Source organism: Malaya genurostris, chromosome 2 (genome assembly GCF_030247185.1).
Source record: "Malaya genurostris strain Urasoe2022 chromosome 2, Malgen_1.1, whole genome shotgun sequence".
In the NCBI taxonomy this organism is placed as follows: Eukaryota; Metazoa; Arthropoda; class Insecta; order Diptera; family Culicidae; genus Malaya; species Malaya genurostris.
Genome location: NC_080571.1, coordinates 116,096,225 through 116,116,252, shown reverse-complemented (window position 1 = coordinate 116,116,252; position 20,028 = coordinate 116,096,225). Strand labels below are relative to the sequence as shown.

Here is a 20,028-nt window from a genome sequence, read left to right as displayed (position 1 = left end):
AAGTGTGTACGAACTTCTACCTTCTACCAGAGCGTGATTGGGTGGCAGCCAGTCAGTGATACGATGTGCGTATTGAAGATCAAGGATCGTTTCTTCAATTATAGCATCATCAACGTGCACTGCCCATATGAGACGAGACCCGATGATGAGAAGAAAGCATTTTACGCGCAGCTGAAACGAATCTACGACAGCTGTCCACGGCAGGATGTAAAACTCGTCATCGGCGACATGAATACTCAGGTCGGCCGGGAGGCAATGAACAGACCCGGGATCGGGCTGGAGAGCCTGCACGCGGTAACAAACGATAACGGTAAATGATACGTAAACTTTGCAGCCTCCCGAGTAATGGTAGTTCGAAGCACCTTCTTCCCCCGCAAAGATATCCACAAAGCCACCTGGAGATCACCTGATCAATATACGGAAATTCAAATCGACCACGTTCTGATCGACGGGCGATTCTTCTCCAACGTCATCAATGCAATGTCCGCACTTACCGCAGTTCCAACATTGATTCTGACCACTACCTTGTCGCGATTTCTATGCGCTCAAAACTATAGACGGTGCACAACACTCGTCGCACAGGAACGCCGAGACTCAATCTCGTGCAGTTACGTAGCGTTTGTACTGCAGAGGAATACGCGCAACAACTGGAGCTAGTGCTACCAACGGAAGAGCAGCTTGGCGCGGCGACACTTGAATACGGCTGGAGGAACATAAGGTCCGCCGTGAGTAGCACTGCTGCAACCGTACTAGGTACGAGTGCCGTGTACACAACGTACCCACGCATCACCTATTCATTGACTTCAAAGCGGCATAGGACATGACAGATGACAGATGATGCACGAACACGGGTTCCCGGATAAACTGACGCGATTGGTTGAAGCAACGATGAATAGAGTGATGTGCTACGTCCGAGTATCTGGGACGCTCTCGAGTCCCTTCGAATCTCGGAGAGGACTACGGCAAGGTGATGGACTCTCTTGTATCTTGTTCAATATTGCCTTGGAAGGTGTGCTTCGAAGAGCGAGGATCGACACGAGTGGCACGATCTTCCGAAAGTCCGTACAACTTTTTGGTTTCGCTGACGATATTGATATTGTGACACGTAACCTTGAGAAGATGACGGAAACCTATATCGGACTGAAAGCTGATGCTAGGCGTATCGGACTGGCCATAAATGCGTCAAAAACTAAATACATGAGAGGAAGAGGCTCTAGAGAAGAAACACTGCGCCTCCCACCACGAATATTGATAGACGGTGACGATATCGAGGTGGTTGACGAATTCGTGTATTTGGGCTCACTGGTGTCCGCCGATAATGACATCAGCAGAGAAATTCATAGACGCATTTTGGCAGGGAATCGTGCGTACTTTGGACTCAGAAAAACCCTCCGATCGAGAAAAGTACGCCACCGCACGAAATTGACCATCTACAAAACGCTCATTAGACCGGTTGTTCTCTATGGCCATGAGACCTGGACTATGCTGGCAGAGGACCAACGCGCCCTCAGTGTTTTCGAAAGAAAGGTACTGAGGACCATCTATGGCGGAGTACAGATGGAAGACGGAACGTGGAGACGGCGTATGAATCACGAATTGCAACAGCTGCTAGGAGAACCACCCATCGTACGGACAACTGAAATCGGACGTCTACGATGGGCTGGGCATGTCATAACCCAAGTAACAATTTTTGTTATGCTAGCTTATTTGTGACTAGTTTGCAACCAGAAATATGAGCGATTGTTACTAATATCTAACCACTTGCGTGACTCTAAAAGCGCAGTTTCTACTAGTTGCTGAGTCGGCTAAAAATAAGTTGTTACGTTGGATCAGGGTCACTTCGCCGAAAGCCATTTCGCCGAAAGGGTCATTTCGCCGAAGGTGGTATTTTCCGTTCATTAAGTGAAAATGAAAAAATACTAATGCGGCTACGTCACATCGTTTTAGTACATGTGCTGTCCGACCTCGCTACCGCTAGTTCGGACCTAACTAAAGCAAAGAAACCTAGCTTTGAGTAGACCGGGCGAACGAGGCGGTTACAGGTTTGTATGCAAGAGGCCGCCGCTTCCGACGGCTTCGGTTATGTGGCTACGCCATATCAGTTATACAGGAGACATAACATGCAGGAGATATGACCCTTACGGCAAAATTACCCTTTCGGCAAAACGATCCTTTCGGCGAGATGACCCTTTCGGCGAAATGACCCTTTCGGTGAAACGACTTTCGGCGAAATGACCTATTCGGCGAAACGACTTTCGGCGAAATGGTATTCAGCGAAACGACTCCCGTTACGTTGTTATGCCATACTGAAATAACTTATTTTTTCATTACTTGAAAATAACTTGTTTTCAAGTAAACTAGTTGAAACTTGGTCACCATCAACATTTTAAACATTGAATGAATCCAGAATAATTTTCTATCAACAATACAAAGCAGTAGAGTACTTGAAATCCAAACTTGATACAAGGTACAAATTTCACAACGATTTTAAAACTATGTTCTATTTCTATATTGTTTTCTTCGTGTTTATGATAGTGCGTAGAACAAAACTGACTGTCCTGCCTTTAATTATTTTCGCCAAAAAGTAGTTTTGAGAAAAGTAATATCCTAGTTTTTTATTATGTTTTATACACTTCTTGCGACTCCAAAGTGTGATCGCCATATTGAAGCCAACAAAAGTTTTTTTAGGTTGCATTTTCGTTATCATTACGTTGGGAAAACCTACCGATAGCTATCTGAATCAATGTAGAAATTGTATGTTATAATCTCATAATATCAAAGGTATTGCTACATTCACAGTTACGATTTACATATACGCTTACGTATTTATAATGGTTTCGCAACCTTTTTTCAAATAGTAGCTGAAACCATAACTGTGATTATAAATATGTTAGAATCAAGTAACGATAACTTACAAATGATAGCTAATTCAATGTTTATGTTATAAAGAAACACTGCCGTCACCTTGTTTTAACCAGTATAACATAAAAAGTTAAATAAACTTGTTTTAAACTAGTAGCTAGAAGCATAGCTGTTGTTAAAGATATGTTTGGATTAAGTAACGATAGCTTATAATTTATAATTTATTCAATATGACAAAAAGATGTGGTGATTCAAAACCTAAATAACTATTTCGTAACTAGTTATGTTATAATGAAACATTGCTGTCACCTTGTTTTAATCAGTATAACATAAAAAACATATTCGTGCTCTTGTTGCAACATAGTTTGGACTTAGTCGTATCACAACTAGTTGCGGATTGCTACTTGGGAAGGATGTTGGACGACAGCCCAGTGAAAATGGTTCTTGAATCTAATCCGACTGGTACAAGAAGAAGAGGAGCGCAGCGAGCAAAGTGGATCGATCAAGTGGTGGGTGATCTCAGAAGCATCCGTGCCTTGAGTGGCTGGCAACGAGCAGCCATGGACCGAGTTATGTGGAGATGTATGCTTGATACAGCAAAGAACACCCCAGGACTACAGCTGCTAGAGCTGAGCTATGTAGGCATACATCGGACTGAAAGTCCTATAAATGAGTCGAAAACAGCTCTAGAGAACAAAAGTCACGCGTCCCAGATAGATGGCGAAATCGTGCGAAATTGGGATTATGAAAAATAATTCGTTAGAACAACCTACGTTACCACCCGTAAATGACCATCCACAAAGCATTCATTAGACCAAATTGTTTGATTAAAACATTAACATTAACATGTAGAGGCAAAGATGTAATTCGATAGATTCTCGTGAAATCAGTGCCATGATGTGATACCATTCAATAGTTAAGCAAAAACTTATCCATCACAGAATAGCAAAAGCAGTAAGCGCTACTGTCACGTGTGTTAAGATTACAGTGAAAATCGACCAATCAATCGTGTATCAATCGTAATATGAATTTATCTAGTCCAATCAAAGTCCAAAGCACAATGATCGTTACCCTAACTGTTGTTTTCGTGTTTGTATCCTCTGTACTTTGGCGCTCCATGCATGGTAGGGGTCCTTTGACTATGAATGAATAAAAGTCATTTCGAAACAGAGATGTCTACGCTCTGCGTGCAACACCAATTTGTGAAAATATACATTTCTCTCGTTTTTATTGTTTCGTCGAAGTAGGTGGGATATATACTACACAGAGGGGATGGCGATGGGCACGGCATGCTTGGGTACTGCAAGTAGGTGTGTATATATGTTTATGAAGTCTCCTGCGTCTGCAAACCGAGTGACTGATTCGTGTAAACAACTATTATGGGAAGTTTTATGGCGAGCTGGCTAAAACGTATAATAACGAAACATGTACCCCAGACTGCATAAATAAACAAAACACGCTCTCCAAACACAAGTACATGCCATATGTAGAACTGTTTGTGGATTCTGAGTTTTGAAAAAATATTTCTTTTTCCCAGCAGCTGCTTTGAAAGCTAGGAATGATATTTTTTAAATAAAAACAACATTACCCGGTGCCGTGCCAAAATGAAAATCTTTAAAGTGGCTTGACCGGCCATGTGTTGGTTACGGGAAATTAATCGTAAAAGTCAACGCAATGCCAGACAATTGCCAAGACTCAGACAAATTTCTCCGAATTGTTCAATTTATTTGCAATGATACAGTGTACTTTTAATGATTTTTTGTCTATGCTTTGCTACTTAACTTATCGAGAGATCGAGAATTGACGTTTTCAATGCATGTGCTAGCATTATGAATGATGTTATTCATTGTGAGTGATATCTAAAAACTCAACGTCAACCTGAATGTTAAGTACAAACATTAATTGAGTGACTCCTGCGGTAATAATTTTTACTTTTGAATAGTTCAACATTTGACCTGTTTATCATTATCCAATAGAAAACAAATTGGAAAATGATCGACGATTGAAATACCAGAAACGGAAATTTTTTCAGAGACTGAACATGAAGCCACAATTTTCTCTTAGCTGGGAAAATTGTCTTGTCATTTAAACTACTCTGAATGTGATGAACTCATGTACTGATACTTATATGTGAGATTTTCAATACGTCTTTAATGTATCTTTATCAACATATTGAGCTCGGCAGTAAGTGATACTGTCGATTGGGATCTTGGCCCAATATCAATGGCAAATTAAACGTTTAAAGATTACCTCGTGTCAGTCGCCATGAACTTAGTATTAACGTTTTATCAGTATTCGATGGAAACAGGCTAATAAATGATATAGCAGAAATGAGAATCAACGAATAAATTTACTCAGTGTGCTGGATAAAGTAAATAGTGAAAATTTAAACCTAAACATGTTCAACCATTGATGATTTAACTAATTATTCATGCTAACTTTGATGTCGATCACTTTACGAGTATATTCAGAGACTGAGGAAGTATTGATCACTCCAATCTGTTCAGTTTTTATAAACATGAAGCTGGAATACAAATTTCACATTAAAAACAGTTCATAAGCCATGCAAAAGATTCGGTCAACTTCGATGAAATCGACACTGTAATAGAACATTCTAGTGATTCCATAATTAAAACAAGAAAAAGTTCTAATTATTGAGCATAATTAAGCTAACATCCTCATTGAAGAAAAAATTTCAATCCATGTCTATTTACAAGCTCCATTGGATAAACGTAACCCAAACTAATTACTTTGATCTTAATGTTTTTTTTTCCGTCCGCAGAGCTAACTCACGAAATGTATTTTCTTTCACCGGAATTCAAAGAATAATATATGCCTTTCACGATTTATTCGCATAGTTTTTAATTTAAATTTATAATAATAATATTCTAAATAAATACTGATGAATTGAGAGTGGAGTACTATGTCCATAGAGTGAGTGTTATGAAAAAAAACGTGTTTAATCCACCTAGCAGTGAGATGATACCTATTTTTATCAATCCGCATGTGTTTTTTGCATTAATATTCTTCGGTGTTTAAGTTTTCATGACATTATTTTAATGACCGTCGTTTTAAGCGACAATTTGAGATTTTAATCACTCATTACTCTGTAATGTCGAAACTGCAAATCGGATCGAATTTGAATCTAGAAGTGTGATAATCGATTAAACATGCCATGATATGTAAGTTCCACTCTAGAGTTTACGGTAATTTAAGGTACTTCCAGAGCCGGTATTCAGGAATCAGCATAACCCAAAATGATTCGTATGGCCATATGACGAATAAATTACAATAGTTTTGAGTCCAACTTTGAAGCTTTTCGGGATTGTCATCTTCTATATCGGTTTGAATTTTAAAAATTCATCATCATGTAATTCGAGAACCGGAAGTCATAATTGGATAAAATTAATTAATTTTTGTATATATGTTTGTTTTAATTTGAATGTTTGTTTCTGAAATTTGATTAGGCTATTTATGAATTACAACCGTCCGCTGACACACAGGTTCACATTATTGATAGGTAAATCGTGTCAGATGTGCGGGCGTGTGTAAACAACATTAGGAATGAATTTCTTTTACGCTTATCAATTACTTCCATACCCAAGATCTGAACTCAAGTTGTAGATGAAAACTAAATACCATGCGTCTCCACCTGATGATAATTTGATGGAGACGCATGGTTTTTTAATTGATTTATGTTTTTGAAACTCCGACATAATACCCGTCCACATTTTTTAAAAATCTGAAAATAATACAATGTCATGTACTTATATAAAATTTAGAGTGGTACCACAATTGTAAGCGCGGATAAAAAAAATCGAAAATTTAGAACACTTTTTTTTACATGAAATACATTTTGAAAAAATATGTTAAATATCAGAAAAGTTTCCCATAAAATCTAAAAAAAAAATTTCTAAAGAGAAGAACAACCACAGCTCCACAAATGTGACAGTTTGTGGATTAAAATTTTGGGAAATTCATCTCCAATATAAATCCTACCAAACAGGTTATATCAATTTAATTTCTGTTTGGGGGCAGTTTTTATATACAAAACCGGATACACCCTTTCATAATCTTTCATGTAAATTTAAAGCACAGCAGTAGGGTACAACAAATATTTTGACTCACTTTAGGAAGCAGTTGCACAATATTGTGAAATTAGTGTTTTAATTCAATACAATATGGTCCACTTGCAAACAAAGATTACTAATACACAGTTTTTGTACGATATGAAGCCTGTTGTGACATAATACTATCGAGATTGTGTTTTTGGTTTTTGTTTATTTCGATCCCTAAGCAGTGATTACGCGATTGTTTTTTCCATTGAAATAATGGAATCACTAGTGACATAATCAATCAAGGATACATTTTGGTTTCGTTACATTTTACTCACGTTAGCTTCGTCCTGCTTTGTGACAATGTGCACCGATGACACGGAAATTTTAAGATTAATGTCTCCGAGGTCAAAGAGGGTTGTAGTCGTTGACTATTGATAGTATTCCGTATAATTATTGCCGTTTGTTTATTTGCTCGTTTGGTCAAAATAGATATCCTTTGTACGATACCTACGATAAAATGTATTGACAAAGCACAACAAAATATGAAACTGATTCAATTAGAAGCAGGCCCGTACCCAGGATTTCGTTTCGGGAGGGGCCCCAAACAAACTAGTTCTCAGTACGCTTTCAATAACTTCGTAGATTCTCAAGCAGCATTTTTTATTGTTTTTTAAAGAAAAATCGTTAGTTTTCGGAGTAAGATCATGTACTCACTCTTCTAGGGCACAATCTATGTATTCTGTGATGTTGTGTCTGATTTTTTCATGTTCGATACTGTGCACATTACAAAATTCAGCAGAGAATACTTGTTTCGTGTTTGGTTTGAAACGGCATGTATACAGAAATCTTAGCTTTGATCAGTTGAGTTTCCAGTTTCACATCGATGAGCATTCGCCGCTTTGAAAAAAATTCAAACTTTCTAAATTCAAACCTGAAAACGATTTGTTTAATTTTTATTTTCGTTTAAGCCGTCTTAAGATTGGGTTTAAATATTTATCAGAACCCAACGAGAAAACAGACTGGAAGTTTGTTCCGTTTCTTTCGGGTTATTCAAGTAACCGCTTATTTCCGGTACGTGGTTTTCAACGTGTTATCAAGTTTATTGCAATAAAAATGAAATTATATTTCTTTGCAGGTACAGCCACCACTTTGAACTATGGAAAAAACAGCTGACAGCTTACCTGAACAGCTGTGCTGCAGATCGGAGAACACTTAGCATAAGAAAAAAGAACGTGAGATTTTATTGCTCTACACATACAAAGGCCAACTTCTTCTTACGAAACAGATGGCGAAAACTATTATATCCAATGTGGAAATTACTTTGTGCCTTCTGTAGAGAAACACACGTGATGTTTATGTACCGACCAACAAAGTAACTCCAGCTTAGCCAAGCCATTCCAAAAAGGAACTATCCTTTTCGCAAAATGAATTCATTCTAATTATACATACAACTAATGAATTGACTGTTTCGAATCATAAGCTTTATATTATATACTTCACAACAATGAGCTAGAAATATTTTCAAATTTTGAATATGGATAAAAAACTACGTTGAACAAGAATAAAATCCTCCTCCGTATAAAAACGTAAGTTATCAAAAAATCGAAATCTCTCTCGTTATTAGTTTAATTTAAATATATTCAGATCCTTAACCCAAATTGTTTATTCAGACTTATATCAAACCTCTTTATCAAACCTCTTTTGACAGTTATCAATATCCATTTATTCATCCATTCAAGTGCCAATATTAAAACTGTTTTTTTTGCGACATAGTTGTAATGAAACTTGAAAGTAGAAATACCACAGACAAATAGACACAACACTCTTTTTACTCGACATATAATTCACCTACTAATCAATGATTAAATTACCTGCGGTATTCCATGAACACGGATTACACATACGTGTAGCTGAATACCAACGCATAAGGTCTATTTGTCTATGGCAATAGTTTACAAACTAGTGTAATTTCGTAAAACAATGTATAAATACCAGTTTTCGATGTAAACTTGGCTCCCATCCACGCGGTCCGTAGATAAGCCAGCACTCGTCGGCAGAGCGGTCGCTGTTTGTGGCTCAGGTATTTCGAAACATCATTTTCCAAGTCCTTGTGTTTGAGGTGGGAAATAAAGTCATCAATCGTGCATACTGAACCGTCGAAGTTTGTTGGCCTTGAGAGACTGAGGGAAGCCGTGTTCACCACGACGCCTCCGGTTATTGACGGTGTCGTTACGGTCGACTCATCCAGATGCGGACCGGCCATCGTTCCGCTCTGTGGCAAACCTCGGTCTGCACCAGTAGTGTTTTATTTCCCACCAATCTACTAAAACGTTCACAATTTTCACTGGGGCTTTCGTTAGCTCTGCGCTCAATTGTGGTGGTTAGAGGAAGAAGCGCGAGTAATCAAACAAGCGTTTATTTGTTAGTCATGCAAAAACGGCGACATATATGCATGGCATGTTAAACTCGCGGTTTATCACGCTTCTAGCTGTTAGAAATCGGTAGCATGAGTTGAACTGTGAATTAAATTAAATTTTCCATTTAACTTAGTGTAAAACTCATCAACTTTCGGGAATAGTAATGGGAGATGCTAGTTGAATGGCAGAAACGCTTATGGGTTTAAATCATTATTTCACAAACATAGCTCGCTCGTATACAGGTATTGTATTCGCTATTAAATAGTACATGTTAAAATAAATCCACAACATAAAATATATTTACATATTATTTCGACAAATTTCGTAATTAATAAAAAATAACTGAATCATCAAAATGAAACTAAAACTAGTTTGCAGATCATTAAATACAGGAGGATTGTGATAATTAACAGCGAAGTTGATCACTTTTATTAACAGCACTAAAATCTCTTCGATCCTGACATTAGAATATCTTGCTCCTATGTTCTGTCATTTTATTTACAAACAATTTACTATAAACGATCAATCTCTTAACTAACAACCACAGTATCAGAGTGTGCCTGAAAATATATATTATACTATTGAAAAAAAAAAAAAAACCACAGTATCAGCGATTCTAAACTTTTATCGTACATGATAATCTGATACATGTTGCTTCTGATAGAGGATAATGGCCTAATGCCTCAAAATAACTCTATAGAACTTTTTTTCAAATGATAACAAAAAATCATTTCCGCAAATCATCACTGTCTGGGACAAAATTCAGTATTATTAACACGACAAAAAACTATGATGTTGTTTGTTCAATGACTTGATGTATATTAATTATGTTTGGCAAACGTCACACCAATTAAAGAAAACCAAAATTAAGGCTCTTTCAAAGCAAATGTTCACAAAGCCAAATTTGTACCATAACACTCACTTTATACCGGTATACCTGGTACAGTGTAAACTTGGAGTCTGCTTAGTGGTTTAAATTGAACTGCTAGGTGGAGATGGCAGTTCAATTTGAATTGCTTAACGCACGAAAAGTGAAGTTATCGGAAGGATAGTTCGTTTATATTTCAAAATCAACAAGCCGTAACACATTTAAATTTGCGGACATATGTACACGGAAAGAAATTATGAATTTTACAGCTGACATAATTCTTCAAACGATACAATTCATAACTACTGAGCTTCTCAAATGACACAATATTCCATTCGTACAGAAATTTACTGGCTCCGAGTGTAATTTGCACTTGGCTAGCAAGTGAGACTGTATGAATTTATATGCATGATTTACCAACCAAGCAGATATGTGCTTCTGTGGCTCAGTCGACTTACTGGTGTGCTATGTGATCTAATGTTTTTCGGTTCAAGTCGCGTTGTTGATGTCGATCTTTTGATTTTTATTCCTTTCGTTTTAAAGCCACACAGAAAGAAATCCGTTACTGCTGTCATGATTAGAAAATCATGAAACCAATCATTTTAACTTCTCATGAAACCATGAGCAAAAAGTCTTCTCCCATGAAAATTAATCGTGGTCCGAAAATGCGTTACTTGAGGAATGTATTTCTTTTAAAGCTCGTAACTCCAATTTTCTATCCGGATATCACTTTGAACCCTCTGCCTCAAGTGATGTGATGGATTGTTTAATAGATTAATAGTAAGACAAAAAGCAGACATTTAAAAGCATGAAATTCTGAAAATTTTTACTTGATCCTGAGGCATATTTATTTTATAATGGTGTTGGTTTACCCACCGGCTGACAGAGAATTGACAACATAAAGATAATGAACCAAAAATTGACATCATAAGTTTTACATTTTGTATGAATATATCTGAATGTATTCTAACATATTCTATGTGACTGCTGTTGTTAAAATAATATTCCGAGAGATAACGTAAACCGAAAAATAATTTCGACTGTAAATTAGGAGCACCATCTAACGAAAATTAGATTTTTTTGTTCAACCAGTTTGATTCATTTGTTCCATAGATATAAGAACACAAGCTGTATTGATTCACCTAAATATTTCAAATAAAACGATTTTGCAAACGATGTTCTGAAAACAAAAAAGGAAAAATCGATCCGCGATATTTCCAAGAATTCAACATGGAGTATCTTTTTAAAAGGTTTGATTCACACGTGTATTTTCATGCAGTTTGTTTATGTTTTCCAAATTCTGAAACAAATCGTCAAATCTGGAGCAATGAAGGCAAGCAAACACGTTATTTTAGGTGTCGTGGTTGTTCAAAAACATATCTAAATTGTAGATGCTTCAGATTAAAAGAAATTCGTTGTGGTTTTCACTGTTTTGCTATTCAAATGTACATTATTTGAGACATTAGTTGAAATCGTATAAACAATATTCCACACACTTTCACACCATTCCATTTAACTCATATTTAAAATTTTCATATTTTAAAACATAACGCCTGAATTTACGTTGCAAAGATTACCATCGTGGCAGAAACACGCCTGAAGTTATACCCAACAACGTCAAATGCGTTACGCTAAATTTCAACGAAATCAGTCCAAATGGATCATGATCCGAGAACTTTTAATCATGGTGTATTATCATAACATGAAAATATACTATTTTCCCCAAATCATGACTCGTTTTGCTCATTTCTTGAATCGGAATTTTGCCCGTGCATGTAACTTTCAAATCACACAATTTTACATGTTCTTGAAAATAAATTTGTGTGAAATATGAAGCACCATTTATGTGCATCTGATAAGATGTAAAATCACAAGAATTTTTCGAACTGTTTACGTACACTAGCGTTTGTATTAAAAATGGATTTTTTCGGAAAAAAGCTATGGCAAATGATTGCTTTTGATCGATTTTCCATGAAAGGAAATTATTTAAGCTTACTTGCAAAAAAATTCTACGGCCTTGCGAGCCTTCCGGTAGTTATATGGAACATTCGTCGTATATAGGCATGCTATTGAGTTCTTTCTTTCTTTAACCGGCTGCTCGGCCATCCATGGAAGTTGACCATCAATGTCAACTTCCCTCTCTGAGCAGCCTAGATACCCGTGTAGTGTCGGTAGCGGTTTCCCAACTGGCTAAGAATAACGCTACGGTCCACCTGTACCGGTGGTATAAGTCCACCAAACAGGTAAGCCGTGTGGCATCCGGCGGAATTATTTTTTACCAAGAATTGATCCACTGGTTTCCTGTTCCATGTCGTAAAGGCCACAAAAATAGGAACTCCTAAGTCAAGGTGTATTTCCGTGCCGATGGCTGAATGGCTGCAGGAGGTTAAACATTGCAGTCGTGAACGGAATATCTTAGGTTTTTCCTCAAGGTGGTGTACTATCCCCACTTTTATGGAACCTAGTCGCTGATGGTTTGTTAAGGAAACTTAATAACCTTGGATTTCCGACTTATGGTTTTGCCGACGATTATCATATATTGATGACCGGTATAAGCATTAACACTCTCTTTGATTTAATGCAGCAAGCCCAGCGATCTGTTGAACAATGGTGTTGTCAGGTTGGATTATCTGTAAATCCGGGCAAAACATCAATGGTGCTTTTCACTCATCGTAGTATAATCACAGGAGCTCGTCCGTTGCAGTTCTTTGGTTCAGAGGTCACTGTGGTCGATCAAGTTAAATACGTCGGGGTTATTCTTGACTCAAAACTGAATTGGTCTGCTCACATTGACTTCAGGATTGAAAGAGCTTGCATGGCTTTCGGCCAATGCAGACGAGCTTTTGAAAAATCATAGGGACTCAAACCCAGATATATTCATTGGATCTACACAACTATTGTTAGACCAATTTTAGCATATGGATGTCTTGTATGGTGGCAGAAAGGAGAAGTCGCGACAGTTCAGTCAAAGCTAAATCATCTCCAAAGGATGGTCCTAATGGCGATGACAGGAGCATTCACGACAACTCCTAATGCTGCTCTAGATGCGCTACTGTGTATTAAACCACTACATGTGTTCCTAAAACAAGAAGCATTATCTTGTGCATACCGTCTTAGGGTTACAGGGCTTTGGAACAGTAACCCATTAGATTATACTACCAGCCACACTCGCTTGTGGTCTCAAATGGTTACGTGGGATGAGTATTTACTCGCTCCTAGTGACCTAACTCTCACATGCAGTTTTCCTTTTAAAACATTCAATGTGAGCTATCCTCTTCGTTAGGAATGGTTGTCTGGTTATCTGGAACGACAACTTGATGAACACATAGTTTGTTTTACGGACGGTTCTCTGTTGAATGGTCGTGCTGGTGCTGGTGTCTACTGTCGTGAAATGAGGCTGAAGCAGTCTCATTCACTTGGTAGATACTGTACTGTGTTCCAAGCAGAAATCTACGCAATTCTGTGTGGAGTACAATCGGCACTTCAGCAGAGGATCTGTGGTAAACGTATTTATTTTTGTTCCGACAGTCAGGCAGCCTTAAAAGCACTCAGTTCGAATGACTCACGGTCGAATCTAGTGATCGCATGTCGAACTCAAATTGAAGACCTCAGCATTTCAAATGCTGTTTACTTCTTATGGGTACCCGGCCATTCTGGTATTACTGGAAATGAATGGGCTGATGAGTTGGCTAGAGCTGGTGCAACGAATGATTCCGTTGGTCCTGAACCAGCTTTACCACTTTCAACTAGTTGGATAAAGCACAAGATACGTTCTTGGGCTGCATCCAAACATGCCAGCTACTGGCGCAGCTTGCAAACTTGCGCTCAGACAAAAGCATTTCTACCAGATTTAAATCTGAAAATGTCAAAGTGTCTACTGCATTTCTCCAAGTATCATTGAAGTATTCTGGTCAGAGCTCTGACTGGACATTGCAAACTCAATTATCACATGGCTACTATTCAACGTGCTGAATATTATTCGTGTGATTTGTGTAAATGCGATTATGGTACTCCATATCATCTGATATGTAACTGTCCCGCATTGAAGCAGCTACGTATCCGGGTTTTTGGTTCTCCATACATGGTTGAGTCTGTGTATGCGGAGCTAAAATTGAAGGATATTCTCTCGTTTCTCACCCAATGTGGTAAGGAGCTATAGTCAGAAGGGTTCATCGTTCTTCCTGGAGTGAATGAATCCCTTCTGTATTCACCTTAAATAGGGTTTAGCAGATTGTTTGGCATCCTTTGGGGGGTACCGAATTTACTTCTGCTCGTACATACTGCGAGTCGTTCTGCATTCTTCCGGGAGTGCAGAATGGTGTCGCTTTTGTAAGATCTCTAAATCCTCTCGGGGGTTGGAGGTTTTATTAACAGCAGACTGTTCGGGACCTCGTAGAGGTTCAGAATTTCCTTCTGCTTCCACTAAATGTGATCCTCAGCAGATTGTTCAGCATCGCTTAGGGGTGCAGAATTTACTTCTGCTTTTATGTGTTTTTGTGTCGTCAATTTTTCCCATCCTCCTAGTCCAACCCTTACCATTTCCTTTCAATCCTTCCCTCTTATATATCGGGAAAATGATGCTAAAAACAAATTGATGGCAAGGCACAAATCTCCAAATATCAAGGGGAACGTGCCATTTGAGCCAATTTGTTCTGATTCCTGATTCTTTCTTTGTTTTATTTATCAATTTCTCCTCAGTTTTCGCGACAAATTTCAAAGTAGATCGAACGCAGCTGGGGGACGTTGGGCATGTTAGCTGACTTGGGATCAGGGTAATTTCGCCGAAAGCCGTTTCGCTGAAGGCCATTTCGCCGAAAGGGTTATTTCGCCGAATGACATTTCGCCGAATAGCCCACTTCGCCGAATAGGCCACTTCGCTGAATAGGCCACTTCGCCGAAAACAATTTCTCCGAAAGCCATTTCGTCGAAAGGGTCATTTCGTCGAAACGTGATATCGTCTTAAAATCGTAATTAGAATTGATTCAAAATAAAGACAAATGAAAGATGATAGCGTTAACGCCTGTTTTGTTGACCTACAATTGTACTTCTTAAATAAAGATTGATTCTTGTTCTCCTGAATAAAGATTGATTCATGAACCTCAGAGTTCCCAAGAAAACTTGTTGACTATTAGCTGCTAAGCATCAAAGCAATTGCATAGGTTTATCTATTATCGTTTATTAAGTGAAAATGAAAAAAATATGTAAAGCGGCTACGCCGCATCGTTTTGGTTCATGTGCTGTCCGACCTCGCTACCGCTCGTTCGAACCTAACTAAAGCAAAGAAACCTAGCTTTCAGTAGACCGGGCAAACGAGGCGGTTACAGGTTTGTATGCAAGGGGCCGCCGCTTCCGATGGTGGGTCGGCGGCCGACTCAGCTGGCGTCGGCTCGGCGGCTTTGTGCCACCGAACCATCTTGGCTTCGGTTATGTGGCTGCGCCACATAAGTTATATAGGAGACATGACCCTTTCGGCGAAATGACTCTTTCGGCGAAATGACCTTTTCGGCGAAATGACCCGAATCGATATTCAGCCGCTCCATCTCCTCCAACGATCGCGGGCCGACGCCAGATTGGGAAACTTGGTGTGTGAAAGGAACTTCACCTCGGAGTTCACTTCCTTCGTGGGAAAGTGGAGTGCCCTGTCAGTCGTTGTCATTCAGGGTGAGATAGGTCTTGTCGTCCATCACGACCGCCACGTTGTGATTCGCCGATTCGAGTTGACCATTTTATTCAGTCGCTGCGTCATTAACTGCAGCTCCGAAACCAATGTTTGACCGGTTGCACCAACCTTCCCCTTTCGATGCTCTGATTGTTGTTTAATAGTGCCAAGATGTTGTAGATGCCGTCCTTTGAACGCGCACAATTCTGAACGGAGTTGCTTCACTGTTTTTGCTATCACGGTTAGGGTTTGAATGATCGAGCTGTCAAATTTTGTCTGCTAACTCATGAGTTACTATGATTGATGGTGCATGGGTAATTTCGTCAGTGCAGATGAAGGTAAACCGATGAAAAATTGGCAATTTTTGTCCACTTTTTAAAATGCAAACGTTATGTGACGCAACCACAAAACGCATTAATGAACTAATTAATAAATAAAAACATTATCTAACTGGAAGCTGGAAAAGAGTTTCGTTAATGGATTGAGCAATGATAGATACTTTTGATGTATATCTAACCCTGTGAAAATCTACTGAACTGACCATATGACAATCTGGTCGCAAGACATACCAGGTAGAACCACCTGATATGTGTGGCAAATGATTCTTTTGCTCCCGCGATAAACTGATTCTACTAATGTTCTGTAAGAAGAGTCACGACATAATGTTGGAAAGTGTTCAGAAAATTTTAATCGAAATGTTGGCAATTCTCTATGCTTTATATTGAATTTGACAGGTCGTTCGAACGTTTGGAATGACAAACGAACAGCTGTTGTTACCCTTCGTAAAGTCTCTCTTGGTTCCATCAAGGTATTCACAGCTATTTACAAAAATTGGTTTAAACATGTTATTAATGTAACATTGACAGATGTCCAAATTTCGCTCCTATTATACTTTTTACTATAGTTCATCGATCTAAAAAAAAATTTAGCAAATTAATTTTATTTAATGAATAAATCGTTAACCATTAGTGTCCCCACTTTGCACGCATTCTCCTACGCCTTTACAAAATTGAAAATGTAGTGACGTCATAGAGATAAAGTCAAATTGAAAAGCGTAAAAACAAAGTGTAACACTAACAGCTCAAACAGATAAATAATTAAACTCCTGTTTTCTATGATTACTGTATATAATGTCGCGGCATAGTATTCAATTCGTTTCGTTAATTGCGCATTCCATTTGTTTCCATTATCAGGTGAAATTATATGCAATTATATTGAAAATTGCTCATTCAAAATAAGTTTCATGTTTCCGTGCAATTAAAATATGTATTTAAATATAAAGTGAAAATAAATTACATTTATACACGTTACGCTCCTTACTCAACTTTCCGCTGTGCCACGAGGATTAATATTGATAAATCCCCCTCTTCAACCTTTGACCGATAAATAGCTTCAGTTTAATGTGAATAACATATTTCCCATCGCGGGCTCTCGGGCAGTAGTTGCTACTTTTAGATTTAATACAATTCCATTGATTTTCTGAACAACGATTGGAGGGTAGGGTCTAATAGATGAAAGAAAAAAGTCTATTTTTGGGATTTTTACTTAAACTATCGTAAAAAAATAAATTTAAATGTTTTGCATAATACAACATTTCGTATTTTTGCCATAAAAAAGTATTGAGAAATTATCCGGTGTAGGAGTATTTTATGAGGACGATTCTTAGAGATCATGATTTGCGGTGTACTAGACCTCAAAGTTTCATTTTGTTTCTTTTAAAAGAATTTTTGGTATTTGTTCGAAGTCATAACTGAGATTCTTCAAGAAAAAAACCCGTCCGTTTTTAGCTATAAAACCTCCGCAAAGTACCAAAAAACGAACAGGAAAACGTTAGAATCTTGTATTTTACATGTAGAAAGTGTGTGCAAAATTTGAAAAAGAACGATGGACACGGACTTTCAAAACCTTCTTTCAATAATTTATACATAGAAATTGAACATGAAAATTTGTTGAAATTCGGACCAAGGCACCCTCTAAGGCGGCTGCCTTGGGTCGGTTTAGAGTTTTCGATTACTATATCAGGAACCAGGAGTTAGGAACCGGGAATCGTTTGGCCAGTAACTAGCATAACCTATAAATTGAAAAAGTTTTGAACCAATTTTAGGATTTCTACGTTTTTTGCTTTATCGCTTGCAATTTCATACATACTACACTGTATTCCCGGAGCCGGGAACCGAGTAAAAAATTCTACATTGACTTATGAAAACATAATACTTTTCATTATAACGAAGATCGGTTAAGACGCTTCTGAGAAATTAGAGTGATTTCCGGCTTGGAGCACACGAGCAATTTTCCGGTACTTCCGGAACCAGGAACGATGAACTGGTATACTCAATGTCAACGTATTTGGTCATAAACTAACCATACCTGCCTAATTGAAGAATTATACGACAATTTGAATGTATTTGCCTTGATTTTTCCGTGCCATCGTATCCGGAAGAAATTTAGTAGTATTATATGGGGTTGTAAGTCCTTTCATTTGAACATAAGTTTGTGAAAATTGGATGAGCGGTCTCTAAGAAAATCGAATGCACTTTTTTAGTTCCTTTTGCACATCTTACAACGTAACTCCCGAACTGGACGTCGGATCCAGATGAAATTTAATAGTACGCTATGGCCACAAGGCCTTTAATGAAAATCTAAGCTAGATAAAATAACTTAAGCGGTCTCTGAGCAAATCGAGTGCACTTTTTCTTCATTCTTTTGCTCATTTTACTCCGTTACTTCCGAATCGGAAGTCCTATCCGGGTAAAGTTCAATAGCAAAGTGAAAATCGATCCAGCCGTCTCCGAGAAAATCGAGTGCACATTTTGCTTACATGTACACACACATACAAACATACAAACACATACAGATAAAAATATTTTGTGAATTTACATTTATTTTCATGCACATATTTGGAGCAGGCAATTGAATGGAAAGTTACATTACAAAACTAAGCGGTTTGTAAATATACAGTATTGTTCAATGAAAAACTAAATGAATCTTAATGGATTTTTACATAAATCAAGGTTATAAATCAGATTCTCGTTTCAACTTATGTCTATTTCATAGTACTATCGGTTTACAGGTCGCGTAAGTTTCATCTTTTCTTTCTGTGTTTTTTTTTCAATTCATCGAACTGAATCGAATGGTATATGACATTCGGCTCTTCGGACTTCGGTTGAAAAGTCGGTTTTCACAATGATTGCATAACCTTTCCATATGAGAAAGGCAAAAAAAATTATTTGAAGCAAAATTGGTTTCTACACTTAACGCAATACATTCACTTTTTACTTTTTTACTGTTTTACTGATTTTCTAGGTGCTGAGGACTTTTTGTGTCCGAAACGGTGCATTTCAGGGCCGTTTCTGATTCTTTTTCTTTGTTTCTCTGTTCAGTGGTGGCTCAAGACTGCCTACAGCACTGTGGCCCAATGCATCTGATTGTGCATTCTAAGAGCTTTATTTACCAAACATTCGTTGTAAAATTCGAATTGTAAAGAAATTTATAAAATGATTTTCTTTGATACTCAATTTCATTATTTTCTGCAAAAAAAAGCTTTCTGTCTATTTAATGATGATCTTAAATCCAAAAATTTACATTGCCGTCGCAAAAATGTGGTTATTTTTTTGAAATTATCAAATATTTTTCATGAAATTTGTATGAAGGTCACCGAAATTACTCGTTTTACTTGCAATAAAAAATTCAAATAAATTCCTTCAAAACATTTCGATAAAACACGAATGGTCCAGAGCTGCCGACTCTGTCTCACCTGATGCTGAAGATGTAACTGATTCTACCTTATTACCGCTTTTTTTTTTTGGAGTGTATGCAACTAACAATGGATCTAATTACTAGAACCTCAACAATGCGTGGGAGTTGCGTATTGTTTTAACTTAGTGAGCTGATCCTTGGGTTACAAACAATGTTTCAGCCGAGTAATCTGCTTAACATATTATTGAAAAGTTATGGCTCTCGAATTGTGGGATCTTATACTCCATTGGAACGAAAGCATTATATAATTTACTCTGTATATTATTGTTTTCAAACATTGACAGTTTACTTCAATACATATGTGACGAGGTGAATAGTAAAACTGTCAACACATATGTTGTACTTTATTTCGATCGATCAACTCGAAAAAAGTAATCCTTATTTCAACATGTCTTTGAAAATCATAAC

The 20,028-nt window shown here is 37.7% G+C and overlaps 1 protein-coding gene across 6 annotated transcripts in view; it reads right to left on the bottom strand.

The window, feature by feature from the left end:
* LOC131432547 (Kv channel-interacting protein 4-like) overlaps positions 1 to 20,028 on the bottom strand; it is a 119,212-nt gene that overhangs the window by 25,288 nt on the left and 73,896 nt on the right. For 5 of the 6 annotated variants that reach the window (XM_058598884.1, XM_058598885.1, XM_058598886.1 and 2 more), the window contains one exon: positions 8,913 to 9,436. The exons of the other annotated variant lie outside the window; for it this stretch is intronic. In XM_058598884.1, the coding sequence (XP_058454867.1) occupies positions 8,913 to 9,183 (271 nt within the window). In that variant the 5' untranslated portion in view covers positions 9,184 to 9,436. The remainder of the gene's footprint in view (positions 1 to 8,912; positions 9,437 to 20,028) is intronic. 6 annotated transcript variants of the gene reach the window in all.